Raw genomic sequence first — 15,118 nt, 5'->3', positions numbered from 1 at the left:
CTACCATGCCCAGCCTCAGGGTTCGATTGCTTTTCTTAAAAAAAAAAAAAAAAAAAAGAAAAACCAAAAAACTTTTTTGTTTGTTGTTTTGTTTTTTGAGACAGGATCACTGTGTAGCCCAGGCTATCCTGGAACTCACTCTGTAGACCAGGCTGGTCTCAAACTCCAGAGATCCACCTGCTTTTGCCTCTGAGTGCTGGAATTAAAGGAATGCACCACACACCTGGCCTCTCAGTAGAAAAAAGACTTTTACAGTTTTTCTTGCTAATAGTTAAACTGCTTTTCCTATTAATTTACCAAAAATTATAAAATTATAGAATATGTTTATGCATTTGGACCTCGCAGTGGACCTAGAGTGTGTGCCTGTGGTAATGGGCCCTCTGAGAGCCCCAGACTCACCTGACAGGCAGCAGACTTCCTGCCCTGGCTAGGCAGGTTCAGAAGGTTGCAGTATTTGCTGCATTAAGAAGAATTAATGCTGTAAAACATGCAGAGAAATGCAGGGATTTCCCCTGGGCACTAAATCCAGTTAAAGGACATGTATATTCAGGCCAAGTGAGGGAAAGGCCCACTCTCCAAGTCCTATGGTCCCCAGCATCCCCAAGAGCAAGATGGTCACTTTAGCATGATCCTACTTTGGTCGACAATGTGCTCATGGGTTTGTCCTTGCATATTCTGGTCTAGCAGCATAAAGCATGTCAGTTCTCTGAGTGCTCTTTCTTTTTCCCTCTCTTCTCCTCTCCTTTCTCCTTTTTTTTTTTTTTTTTTTTTTTTTTTTTTTTTTTTTTTGAGACAGGGTTTCTCTGTATAGGCCTGGCTTTCCTGGAACTAGCTTTATTGTAGACAAGGCTGACCTTGAACTCACAGTGCTCTGCCTGCCTCTGCCTCCAAGTGCTGGGATTAGATATGTGTACTACCACTGCCCAGCAAAAAGAAAATCTCTGGGTGTTCTTATGTAGGTGGCAAAGCCACAGGAGATTGCTTCCAAGTAAGGAGCCTGTTCTGCTTGTGCCCTGGCCACCGGCCCTGAACATGCTCCACTGTGATGGACTTATGTGTAGTATCTCACTGCACGCCACTCACTGGTAATGCCCTCAGAATACCAGCTGACTGCTGTGGTTATCTTTAAGAATAGTTTGAGCTAAGTACCTTAGTCACTGAAGTAGTGTCAAAGCTGGAGCAGGCTCCTTGTATGATTAGAAGGTGTGTAATTGCTGTCACTGGGATGCTTAAGATCGTAGCCTTGTTCCCCTGTGCAGCCTCACACAGATACACTCAGCGCTTCGTCTCCCTCTGCAGCCAGAATGGCATTTGTGCTTTCCCTTTCTCCTAGACACCCAGATTGGCATCTGGGTGTTGCCATCACTCTGGTGATCCTGGCACCTGCCCTGTTGGGTGCTCTTGGGTGCTCTGAGCAGCTGTGACTTCCTGTGAAGGGCATGCTGGCACATGGGGCTTAGTCCTTGTTCATCCCACCCGAGGCCACAGCTCTCTTAGTGACCAAATTCAACTAATAAAGGGTCAGCTGCTACCCTAGCCCCACTCTAAGGCACCGGGTGCTGTGCTCTAGGCATGCCTGGAGTGGGAGCTAAGGATTGATTCCTGGTGCTGGGATATACTGAGGATATACACCTGGTTGAGCTGCACCCAAGCACTGAGCTACAGTTGTAAACCCAAATGCTCAGTGTTTTTTATTTTTCTATGCATATCATTGCCTGAGGGTGACCTTAGAAGTGTGGTTAAATATAATTTTCCATTTGCTTTTTCACACAGGAATGAAATAATTGTCTGGCAGCCTTGAGAGCACTGAGTGCCAGCCACATTGACGTAGTCCATTGAGACTGGGGCTGAACTAGATAGGATCTCTGAGAGGAGTGGAACACCGACACCCAGTCTGCCCAGGAGGGGAGCTTACCCTCTTGGTAGGAGTGGGATTTCTTTCTCGATGGGGACGTCCATCAATATCTGCAGGCTGTTGCTTAAAAAGTGCCTGTCAGCCATGCCCCAGAATTCTGTTGGCTTGATCTGCACCTGTGCCCTGGGCCTGCTAATGACTAGAGCCAGCAGTGTGTGGCCAGGGAGGCTGCAGCTGATGGCCTAGGCCTGTGTAGATCATGTGACTTCTGCCACCCAACCTGTTCTGACATCTAGATCTATTTAAAGTGTGAATACTGTGAAAAAATTGTCAAGAGTCAGGTGGTTAAAATGTTTGCTTTCTGACCAGGAACTCACAATGGTCTGTGTCTGTCAAGCCTGGAGTGTGGAGGAAAGGGGTGGAGAAGCAATGCTCAGGGGAGCTGCTTCCCCCAGGGCTCCTCAGACATCTGTGGGGTCAGCTGTGGTGGTGGGCGCTGTGCCATCCTCTCCTGCGACCATGTATGCTGAGTACACAGGTTTCTCATGGGTGCGTTCTGACAAGAATGTTTCAGGTCATTCTGAGGCAGTGTGTGAGACTATCCTGAAGTTGAGACAGTTCAGGGCCCAGGAATCTGTGGCCTTGTAAACCTGATCAGGGCAGCCAGATGCAGCCTTCAGGCTGTAGACACTTTCTGACTCAACCTAACCTGGTCCGAAGAACTGCATAGTTTTATAAAACATGAGGTTTTCAGGCTGGTCTGCATACAGTGGTGTTTAAACTAATTGACCACAACCAGTTACAGATTTTTAGGCCCAGCATGGTGGTGCACTTTAATCCCAACACTCAGGAGCAGAGACCAACCAGGGCTCCACAAGTGAGACCCTGTCCTAGGGAAAGCACCAAGTTGGGACTGGGGAGATGGTTAAGCCGGGAAAACTCTTGCGAGTCCCTCAGAAGTCAGGGAAAGCCTGGTGGGTATTGGCCTCCTGGAACCCAAGTCTCCAGAAGGTAGAGAACCTTGGAGCAAATTGACTGGCTGACCAGTTGGGCACAGTACTGCAGAGCCGCACTCTGGGAGCTTGAATGTAGTCAACATGGTGCCAGGTTCTGTTGCAGTCCATGTTCTCAGGAGACAGGCGGGGTCCACTGTCCCTTTTCACCCTGTTCTTTATAATGAGGGCTCCCAAGAGAGAGGTGTCAACTACTTGTGGGGTTATTGCAGGGAAGCTTACGGTGATGGGCACAGCAGGCAACTGAATGCTTCCGGGTTGGTATAGTCCTAGGTGTTTAATGTCAGAAGGGCTCAGGAATTTTCTGGAAAACTGCTGGGGATGTTCCATAGAAAGTCAGTGTGTGTGCAAGCATGGCTGTATGTATGGACATCAGAGTCACTTTGTGCGTTGATCTCCTCCTTCCAGAGAGTGAATTTAGGTTGCCAGTTTGTACTGCAAGTGCCTTTACCCTTTAAGCCTCTTGCCAGCCTGAGAAAGTCAGTGTAGTAGTACATATTAAATAATTGCTAGAGATGCATGTTTATAGTTCCTGTAGGCCTATGGGGCATGTGAACCTAGTTTGTGTCTCCTGCATTCATTCATCTGCACTCATTCCTGAGCTGACTGGACCTGAGAGGCAGACTTGAGCAGTAGGATGGCACATAATGCAGAAGCAGGCGCAGGGCCCGCCAGCTTAGCGGCAGCAGTGGTCTGGGCAGCTAGCTGGCTACAGTAAACCCAGAGATGCTGGGACAAGTTGTTCCCAACACTGAAAGATACTCTGGGTTTATCAGGTGGCCCACTGTTGGGGTGGACCTGTAGGGCCCCTTTACCTAGCTGGTGGATACAGGTCCTGGGAGCCTTGGGCATATCTTCTAAGTGTACCTTTTTGGAACTGTGTTTTCTGATTTTTAATACAATCTATTTAGAAAACTTAGAATTGTCAATACTTTGTTACAAAAATAAAGTTTTATTTCCTGATATAAAGCCCTCCAGTTTTGCAGAGAGGCTATTTTGTATAAACTTCTCCCACCCCAAGTAGCAGTGTCCCATCATTTATGCCAGTGTTCTCAACCTTTCAGGGCAGAACTGGGGCTGGGCTGTAGCTCAGCGGAGAGCACTTGTCTTGCATGCAGGAGATCCTGGGTTCAGGCTCTAGAATTGCCAAAAAGGATGGGGGTCGCAGACAGCTTTGAAGGTTTGATGAGCTTCATACAGGCTGGGGCTATCCTGAAGATGTCACGGTATATACCATATGTGGTCTGTTCCCCTCTTTGAGTGGGGACAGTGACAATGTAAGTCCTGGTTTGGAGTCACACGACACTGGAGCAGCAGGACTCCTTGGTGAGGCCCATATCCCTATGTGGCACATTTGCTGGTGGAAGCCTGTGCTGAAGCCTGTGCTGCCAGGAGGCATCTGGAAGCACAGGACAGTTTTAAACTACAGCCCTGTCTTCAGAGGCCACATTTCCTTGGTGACTGTAGAGCCTCAAGTACAGAAGTGGTGATTCTGGGGTGCAGAGCAGATGTTACCTTCCGTCTGCTGAGCTGCTCAGCCTAAGGAAGGTGAGGCCAGCAGGTTAGACCAGTCCCATCTCCTTTCCTGAGACTGTTCTGGAACGAGGGTCCGAGGTCAGCTTGTTTGCTCTGCCCCCAATGTTGTATGTGTGTGGGGAGGGGCACAGCAGGGAAGTACCTCATTGTGTGCCCCATTTGGCCAGAGTAGTGGGCATCACTGCCTGTGTGTATGCTGTGTGTGGGTTAAAACTATCCTGCAGGAGAGGAGGCCCCACCAGGCCAGCTGCTAACTCAGCCCCGGGCAGAAAGCAGAGGAGTCAAGAGCTGACCTTGTCATTATGGAGCTCACAAACAGACGCTCTGGGGCTGCCAGAGCCCCTGGTGGGTCATTCATCCTCTACGCCAGTGGTTCTCAACCTTCCTAACGCTGAGGCCCTTAAATACAGTTCCTCAGGTTGTGGTAACCCCCAACCACAAAGTTATTTCATTGCTACTTCATAACTGTAATTTTGATGCTATGAACCGCAATGTGAATATCTGTGTTTTCTGATGGTCTTGGGTGACTCCTGAGTGTTGTTTGACCCCCTCAAAGGGGTCTTGACCCCCAGGTGAGAACTACTGCTCTAAAGGGCAGTATGTGGGGCCAAACTCCATGGCTCAGCAGTAGGCAAACCCCAGGGAGAGGACAGCAGATGCTAAGTGGCACTGGGTATCTGTCCACCAGGTGCTAACATGGTTGGAAGGACTCATCAGTGGTCAGGGTGATCCACTGGGGCCACTGTTAGCAGGACTCAGTTCCTGGTATCCCTCTAATGCCTTCCCCACTGACTGTATAGCAACAGGAAGAGAGGGGCAGGTGGGGGGCGAAGAGCACTCGTAGAGTCCGAGCAGGGCTTCCGGGCAAGCCCATAGTGGCACCATCCTCATGGACCCGGTCAACCATCAGTCTCATCAGGAGCTGGTCAGCCCAGGTGATGCCAAGGGCTGGAGAGAGGTGCTCATCCCAGGCCCTAAGAGACAAAGTGGGTGTTGCTGCTTGTATATCCCCAAACCCACTGCAGTTTCCAGTATGCTGAGGTGCCCATACTCACCCCAGTGGCCTGGGCATAGACTCTTGCTCCTCCACCATTTCTGTCACCTGGAAAAACCCAAGTGAGGGTCAGCAGCAGTAGCCACCTCAGCTGCTTCCCCCCCATCCAGTCAGTCCTGTTTTCCCAAGGCAAAGGGCAGAGCCCACTGGCCTCAGCTACCTGGTTGATGCACAGCACAGGGCTCCGGAAGGTGCTGCTCAGTCTTCGGAGCGTGGCCCCCAGTGACCGCAGGTGCTTGGCCCTGGTGGCCAAGGCCTGAACATCGTACTCACAACGAAATGGGGCTGCAACAGAGTCAACCACCACCAGGCGGGCCATTCCCCTTGACAGCAGAATGGGGACCCTCTTACTCACACACTCCAACAAGGTGTCCTGTGGAGGACATACATTGTGGTCTACACAGGCACACCTGGCCAGTGGCCTCCATCTGGTCATAACTCCCTGAGATCCAGCTTTTTGATACTTCCTGGCTGCCTCCTGTCTACCTGGGGAAGGGGTGGGGGTGACTCATACCTGTTCCTTCAGTCTTACTCTCTTCTCACAAGAGCATCTTCCACTGTCTCCCAGACCCTCACCCTGAGTCCTGCGGAGGGGTATGGTCATCACAGTGACTGTCCCCTTCCAGTAGTTCCACTGGACAGCTCCGTGCTGACAGGAGCAGCTCTGCTTGGCCCTACTCAAGTAGGGTGCTGGGGAAGAGCCAGGTGCCCTCCTGGCCTATACTGATGGGGCACGCTAGATGTAGTAGTCTACTCTGCACACAGGAGGTACCATCTACTTCTAAAGGGGTTAGAGGCTGCACCCTGGAGAAGATGCTAGTGGGGAGCAGGGAGGACACTGGGATCGGCTCCCCTGCTGCCTACTCCAGGAGCTCTAGGCTTAGGGCAGAAATGTATCCCCCAAGGCAGGTGACTCTGGGCTTTCTTCTTTGGGCCGCTGTGTCCTGCTGGCACTAGGCTTGGGTGACTTGTCATGTGGTCAAGAGCCTGAGTAGCTGAGTGGCCCAGGTCAGGGTAGGCTTGTGTGGGGAAGGTGGATGGCTGCTGTCAGGAAGGTCTTGCTCATAGCCACATGGCCACAGTGGAGTGGGGCGTAGGCCGAGGTTGCAGCCATACCATTCAAAGTTCACTGTCTTGGGCTTCTGGCTGGCCAAGCAGGTAACCAGCACTGACGCACTGGCAGCTGTGAGGAGCTGTCAGATTCCGGCATCCAGCCCAGAGTGAAACTCAGTCTGTACTTTTCTCTAGGGTGTCCCCAGCAGAGCCTCTTTGTGTGGAAAACGACAGCAGCAGCCTAGAAGACGCTAGCACTAACGTGAGTGTCTGCACCTCCCCTCATCCAGGGCCTGGGTACCTTGGGATGGATGGCAAATGGTGGCTGTGCCTGCCAGCTGCATCTGAGTCTGCTTGCTAGATGGTGTGGAAGGACAGATGCAGAAGAGGGGAGGTTCGGTGCTCACATCTTATTGAGCCCTAGGGAGGCTGACACCACTCCCATTGCTGGGAAGACCCCAGGGCAGGAGGGGACGGAGCAGCTCCCATGTGACCTGCAGCTTTCTTTTACAGTGACTTGAGCCTGGCCTGCTCTAAACACCACGATGCTGCTGCTGAGTGTGGCTCCAGAGCTGGCCCTGTGAAGGCCATGGTGGGGCTGGGAGGGCCCTCGGCTGAGAGCCCACAGAGCTAACTTAGTTCCCCTGCCTACGTGCTGTGGAGCACATACTAATAACCACACCACTATAGGGTCCTGGAGAGCAACTCTTAGTCAGTAAGGTCGGTGACCTGGCCCTGTCTCCTTCCTGGGAGGCCACTGGGACAAGACACATCTGGCTCCTGCTGCTTCTGCCTGTGCCACTTCTCATGTGTTTAGTTCTCGGTTGTGTGTAATAATGTATTTTTATTGTACATTTTTTAAAATTAAAAGTTTATATCCCTTCCGTTTACCAGAATGAATGTCTGTTCATAACTATACCCCACACCTCATTCTTTTTAAGACAAAGTTTCTCTGTGTAACCCTGGCTGTCCTGGAACTTTCTCTGTAGACCAGGCTGGCCTCAAACTCAGAGATCCGCCTGTCTCTGCCTCTTGAGTACTAGGATTAAAGGTGTGCCACTACCCAGAACTGTTTTCAAAAAAATTAAAATGTTTTATTATCGTGCATGTGAGTGACCTGTGTGCATGCCGACTGGTGAGCACACGGAAGACAGTTTGGAGTTGGTTGAGCCAGCTGGTCACCCTGTCAGAACACTCCCTAGCCAGTGATGCCCCAGGTGGGCACGCCAAGGGTCTTGCCGTGCCTGTCATTACCCACATTTGTATTTGGGGTACAGGGTTAGTCCCTTCTCCAAACTCCTGAATGATCCTCGTTTGTTACCCATCCCTGCAGGACAGAGCCCAGCCCGGTCACCTCCAGTAGCAGGTAAGCCCCAGGCTAAGGCAGCGGACAGAGGGCTCTGCAGTGGCTTGTGAGTTCTCTGGACCCTTAACCTCAGGACCCCTTTGCTACACTCCCAGGGCTCCTCCCATTTCTCTCCTGGATAGCTTGACAGACTCTGGGGCCAGTTAGGTCTGCATTTTGGGTAAGGAGTAATAATGCTGGTTTAAAGATAGGACCGTAGGGCAGACTTACACAATACACTCAAGGCCAACGATCCTGAATGCCTGGCCCAGGGCACATTGGGCAGCAGGTTCCCTGCTGAATGTGTTTAGATCTGCAGTGGTTCTCAGCTTTTCTAACGCTGCTGCCCATATAGTTCCTCATGTTGTGGTGACCCCCCAACCATAGAATTATTTTTGTTGCTACTTCATAACTGTAATTTTGCTATAGTTATGAATCATTATATAAATAACTGATATGTAGAATATGTGACCCAGAGGGGTCATGACCTACAGAAGGTTGAGAACTACTGGTTTAGAAAGAACCCTTCCACCGTGACCTCCGCCCTATGGGTTTCTGGTCCTCTGGAGCTGTATTTTGGACATCTCTTCCCGACTACCCTGACAGTATTCTGAGTTGAGCCTGGTCTCTGCCGTTTGTGAGCAGAAACAGACACTCACCACATCGGCCGCATGCTCAATGAAGATGTGGTTGCCGAACTTGATCTTCTGGACCACCTCCCCAGGCACATCTGTCCGCAGCTGCTGTTGCTTTTCAATGAGCTGCCACAGCCGCTTGCTGGGGAAGACATCCTCTGTGCAGATGTAGACGGCCCCTGGGAAGCCAGAGCACTGGTGTGCACAAGGACTGGAAACGGACCCGTGGTCGTGAAGCCAAATGTAGCCTCTGCCCCTTACAAGTTTTCACCCAGAAGGGCAGGAGGCTCGATTTGGTTCTTATCCCATCTGTAGCTACCTTGCTGCTCCCTTAGAACATAGTCTAGCCCTCTACTCTGACACCTGAGTACACTCCTTGTTCCCGGATACCCTACTAGCTCATTCCTGCTCTCTAGTTTCCTGCTGGGTTGGGCAGGACTGGGCAGAGATCACCAGAGTTAAGGGACTTTGAAACATGTTCCTCAGATGCAGGACAACTCACGGACTCCCGCCTCTGTCTCTTGGTGATGCCAGAGGTAAGAGCAAGAGTGCATGACCAGGCATGAACACCTGCTCACCTGGAACACGAGCGGTCCGAAGGCCACCCAGATCCTGCAGCTGAAAAGAGCTGGGCCACTAGCAGGAAACCCTGTGTTTGTGGGGAGTAGGCTCTCAACGGAGATGCCAGTGCCTCAGCCGAGAAGTCTTTCCCATAGACGATACTGGGACTCTTGGAATCCACAGGCTGAGTTCTAGAACTCTTAGGAGAAAGATGCCAGTGCTTTGCTGAAGACATCAAACCACAGATGACAAAGAAGTGTTTTTCATAAGATGAACACCATTCATGTTTCAAAGGACTCAGGAAAGCAAAGATCACCTAGGTGGTGGTAGTGGCAACATAGCTTTAATTCCAGCAGACAGATCCCAATAAGTTCAAGGCCAGCTTGCTCTAAAGAGTGAGTTCCAGGACAGCCAAGGGTACAGAGAAAAACCCTGTCTCGAAAAACCAAACCAAACATCATCCACAAAAGGAGGAAGCATAGCTGACAATATTCTGAATGCAAATAAAAATATTTCAATATTTCTGTTAAGGTAAGGTCTCACTCCCCAGGCCAGACTCGTTGTGGAGTCAGGCTGGCCTCCAGCTTTCATTGATCTTCCTGCCCCTGCCTCATGAGGGCTAGGCTACAGGTGTGAACAACCACAGCTGGATGATGGTTTTTAAGACTCTGTAAGCAAGAGGTAGTGCTACAGACCTCAGAAATGCTGGTGGAGCACCGGCACCGACATTGCTTCCGGAGTAGCTGCTGTACAAGACAAGCTTTGATAGGGAACTGGAGCCTTCCTTCAGCCATTGCTTTTAGGACAGAAGCCAATGTGAGGTGAAGTGGCAAGGCCCCAGCTGGTGCAGAAAGGGGCAAAGTTCGGGAGTCAACTTGGTCTCCCTAACCCTGCTCCCTATCTTGTGCACAGGGATGGCCCAAAGCACAAGTGGCAGAGACTTGGCTTGTTCTGCAGGCAGCTCTGACCATCAGCCCACAGAGGACTGAGGCAGGCGGTCTGAGGAGTCGCCCTGGGTCAGAGCCATGCACATGCTGAAAATGCCACGTGTTCTCTGCCCCACCTCTCTGGCTCTGTGGGCTTGATGCAGGGGTGAGGTGCCCCGCTGAAGCTGTGTGACAACTGCAGGGTCAGCTGGTGCCCCTGCTTCCTCCCCACAGCCTGAGTACAGCTTCACCTTCCACCAATCTTCTAGAAGAAGAAAGACAGTCATGGGAGACTACCCAGGAGACAGCTATGCCTCCCTGAGAGGAAAGTAGCCCCGAGCAGGGGGCCTGAGTGCCACCTGCCTTGGACCACGACTTCCCTACACTCCCAGAAAGGGGCAGCCACTCACCCGCCTCCAGGCCTCCATATTGCCGTGGGAATTGCACAGTCAGGCAAAGCTGTAGCGCCAGCTGGGTCTTCCCTGCCGAGCTGCAGCCAGCCAGGTCAGTGATGCCCTCCAGGGGCAGGCCGCCACCAAGGAACTGATCCAGGACTGGGCAGCCCAGGCTCAGGCGTTGATGCTGCTCAGGGAAGCGCTCCCTCTGCTGGAACAGCTGCAGTGCTGCAGGGAGCACGGGATCAGCCGTGCTTCCCGCCTGGCCTGTGCCCTGCCCAGCCTGCTAGGGCCTGTGAGCCTAAGGCCATTCAGGAAGTGCTGGCTTCAGATGCAGCATGGAGAACTGGCCAAGCACATAGGTTGGGTGCTGAGGTCAAAAGGCAGGCAGACTGCAGCTGAGTACAGTGCATATGAAAGAGTTTGTCCCCGCCACACTTCCCAGGATGCCACACGTATTCGTGGCCCTTCCCTAATGGGCACAAGCTGCTAGAGAAATCTAAACCCCAGCAATTGGGAGGCAGAGGCGTCTCCATGAGTTTGAGGCTAGCCTGAGCTACACAGAACAGTCAGAATGACAAAGACTCTGTCTTTAAGAGAGAGAGAGAGAGAGAGAGAGAGAGAGAAGAAAGGAAGGAAGGAAGGAAGGAAGGAAGGAAGGAAAGAAACGAAGAAAGGAAAAAGGAAAGGAGGAACCCTAAGCTCCCAGGGTGTGCAGGTATCCTCAGCTGACTTTCTGGGCCTGTCTAGTTCTGGACAGCTTCAGCATGAAGAGCAAACGAGGAGCAGCAGCCTGTGGCTGCACGGTGTAAGTAAGCATCAGGTTAGTCAGACATCAGTGAGGCAAAGCCGTCACGTGGATGCCATGTCCTGAAGTGGAAGGGCCTCTCACAGCTGCCCCTGCCACACCACTGGGACCCCGACTTCGTCCTTTACTATGAGGGCCTACTCTGGGGTGCAAGTACTCCAGGAAGGTTGTAGCGGAGCTGAGGGCCCACTGCTCAGTGCACTGTGCTCTGGGCTCTTCTCTGTGGGCCTGGACAAATCACTTGCACTCTCCTAGGAGAGGCTGATGGGCTAGGGCAGTGCTGTGACATCATTCCCAAGACAGAATCTGGAGCCCATGGGGACATCCACCCATCACCCCTGCAGCCGCTTTCCTGCCCACCTGTAAGGACATGGCTGCCCCGAAGGTGCAGAGCGGCCGCTCTCAGCAGGTGTTGCACGTCGTGGGTGGGCAGGCTGGTGAGCCTCTGCAAATCTGGTCCCGAGTAGCACAGAACCTCCTTCACCGACTTCAATCTACCTGAAGTCACACAGATAAACCAGAGAAAAAGTGGACCACAATAAGTCAGGCCACTCAGCAAGGGTGGGAGGTGAGGAGAGAGCTGGGCCACCAGATCTGGGAACACCTGGATTCACCCAGAAAATCTTGGGTAGTGTAACTAGTGGGTGGAGAAGGAAGAGGGGCCTGCTGAAGGGCCCACTGCTGTGCCCTTGTGACCTGGCCCTGACTCTCACGTCAGCAGCAGCAGGAAGCAGAGATGAGTGCAAATCCTGTGTGCTGTGAGAATGTGACTGTCAACCTGTCCCACTCTTTGTCCATAGTCCCAGCTACTTGGGAGGCTGAGGCAGGAAGGTCACTGAAGCCAAGGTGTTCAAGGTCAGGTTGAGCCACACAGCAAGACCCTGTATTTTAAAAGCAAAACAAAGAGTGTAAGTGGAGTTGGGTTGTGGTGGGGGGTCCCGTTGACCATGCACAAAGCCCTGGAGTTGACTGACATTGACAAACGGAGAAGGGACAGTGTGAAAGTCAGTGTGACAGTGTCTGCACCACCAAGCCAGGCTGGGGTAGACAAGGAGGCTGGAGGGAAAGCAGAACTTGGAGGCAGACAGGCCAGGACGGGGCAGGAAGTGAAGGGCGCCTCACTACTAATGAGCCAAGGGCCTGCTGCTTGGGGAGGAGGGTAAAGAAATAAATGCCTTCATTTTCAAACCTGTTGAATGAAGAAAATATTAGTCCCAGCACTGGGAGTCAGAGGTAGGAGGATCTCTGTGAGGTCCGGGCCAGCCAGGACCATACAGTGACAGCCTGTTGCAATTAGAAAGGAAGACAGAAGAAAAAGAAAAAAAGGCTGCAGGCATGTCAAACCAGTTCCCAGAGTGGCAGAAAGAGCTGGCATGAAGATGCAGGCAGGGTGGTCTCTCACAGCAGTCACGGCGCTTCAGGGACTCAGGTGCAGAATGTGCTCCTTACGAGACAGAGTAGCCCACAGGCAAAGCTAAAAGATCTGAGACCCTCTTTGAAAAGAAGACCACCACTGGGTGGTGGCGGCACACAGACTGGGCCAGTAGCTTTCTGCAGCTTGTTTTACCCAAAGCACACATGCTAGCTATCTACTTCATACAACATACCCTTCTTAACCGCAGCAGTAATTCTGGGGTTTAGGTCCAGTTGATCCAAGTCCATTTCCTCAGTGGGTTCACCATGAGCACGAAGAACTTCCAGAGACACAGTGACGGCAACACATTTCAGCGTGCTTGCTGTTGACTTGGACTACCTGTGGGAGCAGGCATGTTAGACAGTGACACTTGGAGGGCAGTCTAATGTGAAGTGCCCACCACGGAGGGCAGAGGACAGCTGCCACTGTCTTGGGATCACTATCCATGGATGACGTGTGTTTGCTCAGCCGAGGTTTACTCCAGAGGTCGACACAGAACAAATCCAGCTGTCCCTGTCATTCTGAAGATGGCAGTGCCTGAGGCTCAGTTGGGAGAAGAAAGCCAGCTGGTATGTCCTGTACCCACTTAACTTCAGGCATTTATGGGTCCAGGTCTCCATGTATGTGTCTTACTTAGTATTTTCTAACATTATGTGAGTTGGGATTTTGAAGGATGCTGGGGAAACCACACCTTGTCAGAGAATAACAGAAGGGGTAAAAAACTCTCGGAGACCCTCCCAGGAAGGGACCTGGGGAGGACAGCACTAGGCCTCTTACCTCCTACTGGGGCTGGCTATGCTAGGATCAGGCAGTGTTACAAAGGATGTATCCAACAGTACAGCACAATCTCATGCATCAGTTCAAATGACAACGTGTATGTGTGTGTGTGTATGTGTGTGTGTGTGTGTGTGTGTGTGCAAGCAGGGGGTATCAAGCTTGCTGTGCAATCCAAGGATGCTGAGGATGGGGAGATCCAGTGCTGGGTGGGCATGGTGGCTTGCCAGTAATCGTAGCACTAAAAAGGCAGCACAGGGCATCCTCAGAGCCGGCTGACTAGCTGATCCGTGAACTTGGGGCTCAAGTGAGACCCTGCCTCAATATATAAGGCGAGTGATGAAGGAATACATCGGGCGTCAGCTTCTGGCTTCCACACATCAGTACACATCCAAATAGGCGTGTACACATATACATGTGTGTACAACACACACATACACCTGTCTGGGGGTGCTAAAGTCAGTAGCTGAGGGCCAGCTGAATGTTGGATCAGCATCCTGTATGAGGCCTAGCACTTTAAAAATAGCCGAGTCTCCATTTGTAGGCACCAAAGGCTTCCCTGGCAGTGCCTAGGATGCAGTGTGGGCAAGAGTCACTTGCAGAGAGAACTTTATTCCCTCCCTTGCTGCAAGGAGACAAAGCCTGGCAATCGTAGCATTAGGAAGGCCAAGAGACTGGAGCAAGGCTGGCCACATCACTCCACCAGGCAATTGCGGGGCTTAAGAACATGCCTCCTGCGGAGGACATGAAGCTCCCGGCACCAGAACTCAAAGGTTTCCCAGGCCATCAGCTAACCCCGTCCGGTGGTGAACCAGAGCCATCACAGGGCTTGGGCTGACAGCAAGCTGGTGGAGGCTCAGCAGGGGACATAGATAGGCCAGATTCTGGCCATGCATCAGCAACTGCCAAGGCCTTGAGGCAGCCAGCCCTGCCTTGCTCTACAAAGTCCCACCGAGCAACTGAGACTTCAACCCCGAGACTCCCTGTCCCAGACACAGGCAAGGAGCTCGACGCTCCGCTTGGCTGCCTGTCTTTCGGTCTCCCGGCGAGGTAGGGCTACACCAGCCTGTTCCTCCAACTGGGGAGCAGGCTATGAGTTAGCAAAGCTCCTGGCTCGCTGTTCTGGAAGCGAGGTAAACTACCCTGACACCAGAGGGTTACGTGCGCGCGGTGGTGGCTCACTCCTGTAGGAGTACCGGGAAGGCTGAGGTCGTGCCCGGTCAGCCTAGGCTACGTGCACAGTGACATTCCTTTCTTAAGACCACCACCAAGAGGAGGCTGCAGAGACGGCTCCGCCTAATGCTGTTAGGAGGGCCGGGACTCTGGGTTCCATTCCCCCGAGCCCCGCTACGGGCCTGAAGGGGCGCCCCGCCAGGGAAGATCGTTCTCTGAGGCCCGCGGACCCACCTTGTACTCAGTCTTCTTCGAAGTTCCTCGTCTGGCCCCTCGCGTTCGGTCCACTAGCCGGCTCAACCACCTTGCGAGATCTCCCGCGCGCTCCGCCAGCTCCGGAAGCCCCGCCCACCCCAAGTTTCTCTTCCAATAAGCGGCTGGAGTCCGAGTCTGCCACACCCAGCAGAAGCGAAGAGGAGGCGACGTGGCTGATTAATTAGCCAATCCGAAGTGGCAAGCTCCTCGAGTGGGCAGAAGGCGCCCCCCCGGCCCTCGCCGCCGATTGGTGAGCGGCAGCAGGGGCGGGAACCTTAAGATGATTGGAGAAGGGCGGTACTGGGGCGGATACCACTCTCC

At 52.5% G+C, this 15,118-nt stretch overlaps 2 protein-coding genes across 10 annotated transcripts in view; one reads left to right on the top strand and one right to left on the bottom strand.

The window, feature by feature from the left end:
- The window catches only part of Klc1 (kinesin light chain 1), a 50,122-nt gene extending 42,715 nt beyond the window's left edge, over positions 1-7,407 (top strand). For all 9 annotated transcript variants that reach the window (XM_085697997.2, XM_085697991.2, XM_085697993.2 and 6 more), the window contains 2 exons: positions 6,707-6,773; positions 7,025-7,407. In XM_085697997.2, the coding sequence (XP_085554123.1) occupies positions 6,707-6,766 (60 nt within the window). In that variant the 3' untranslated portion in view covers positions 6,767-6,773; positions 7,025-7,407. The remainder of the gene's footprint in view (positions 1-6,706; positions 6,774-7,024) is intronic.
- Positions 3,801-14,909, bottom strand: Xrcc3 (X-ray repair cross complementing 3). Its single transcript, XM_048431397.2, has 8 exons — positions 14,777-14,909; positions 12,789-12,934; positions 11,542-11,679; positions 10,389-10,601; positions 8,516-8,670; positions 5,619-5,831; positions 5,460-5,506; positions 3,801-5,378 (listed from the first exon to the last, which is right to left on the bottom strand). Exons 2-8 carry the CDS (start codon positions 12,841-12,843, stop codon positions 5,150-5,152), a joined length of 1,050 nt encoding a protein of 349 aa, XP_048287354.1. The 5' UTR covers positions 12,844-12,934; positions 14,777-14,909; the 3' UTR covers positions 3,801-5,149.
- Positions 14,910-15,118: the final 209 nt, after the last annotated feature.

Source organism: Myodes glareolus, chromosome 11, assembly GCF_982192425.1.
Source record: "Myodes glareolus chromosome 11, mMyoGla1.1, whole genome shotgun sequence".
Lineage (NCBI taxonomy): Eukaryota > Metazoa > Chordata > Mammalia > Rodentia > Cricetidae > Myodes > Myodes glareolus.
The sequence above is the reverse complement of the archived record's forward strand: the minus strand, read 5'-3'. Positions and strand labels throughout refer to the sequence as shown.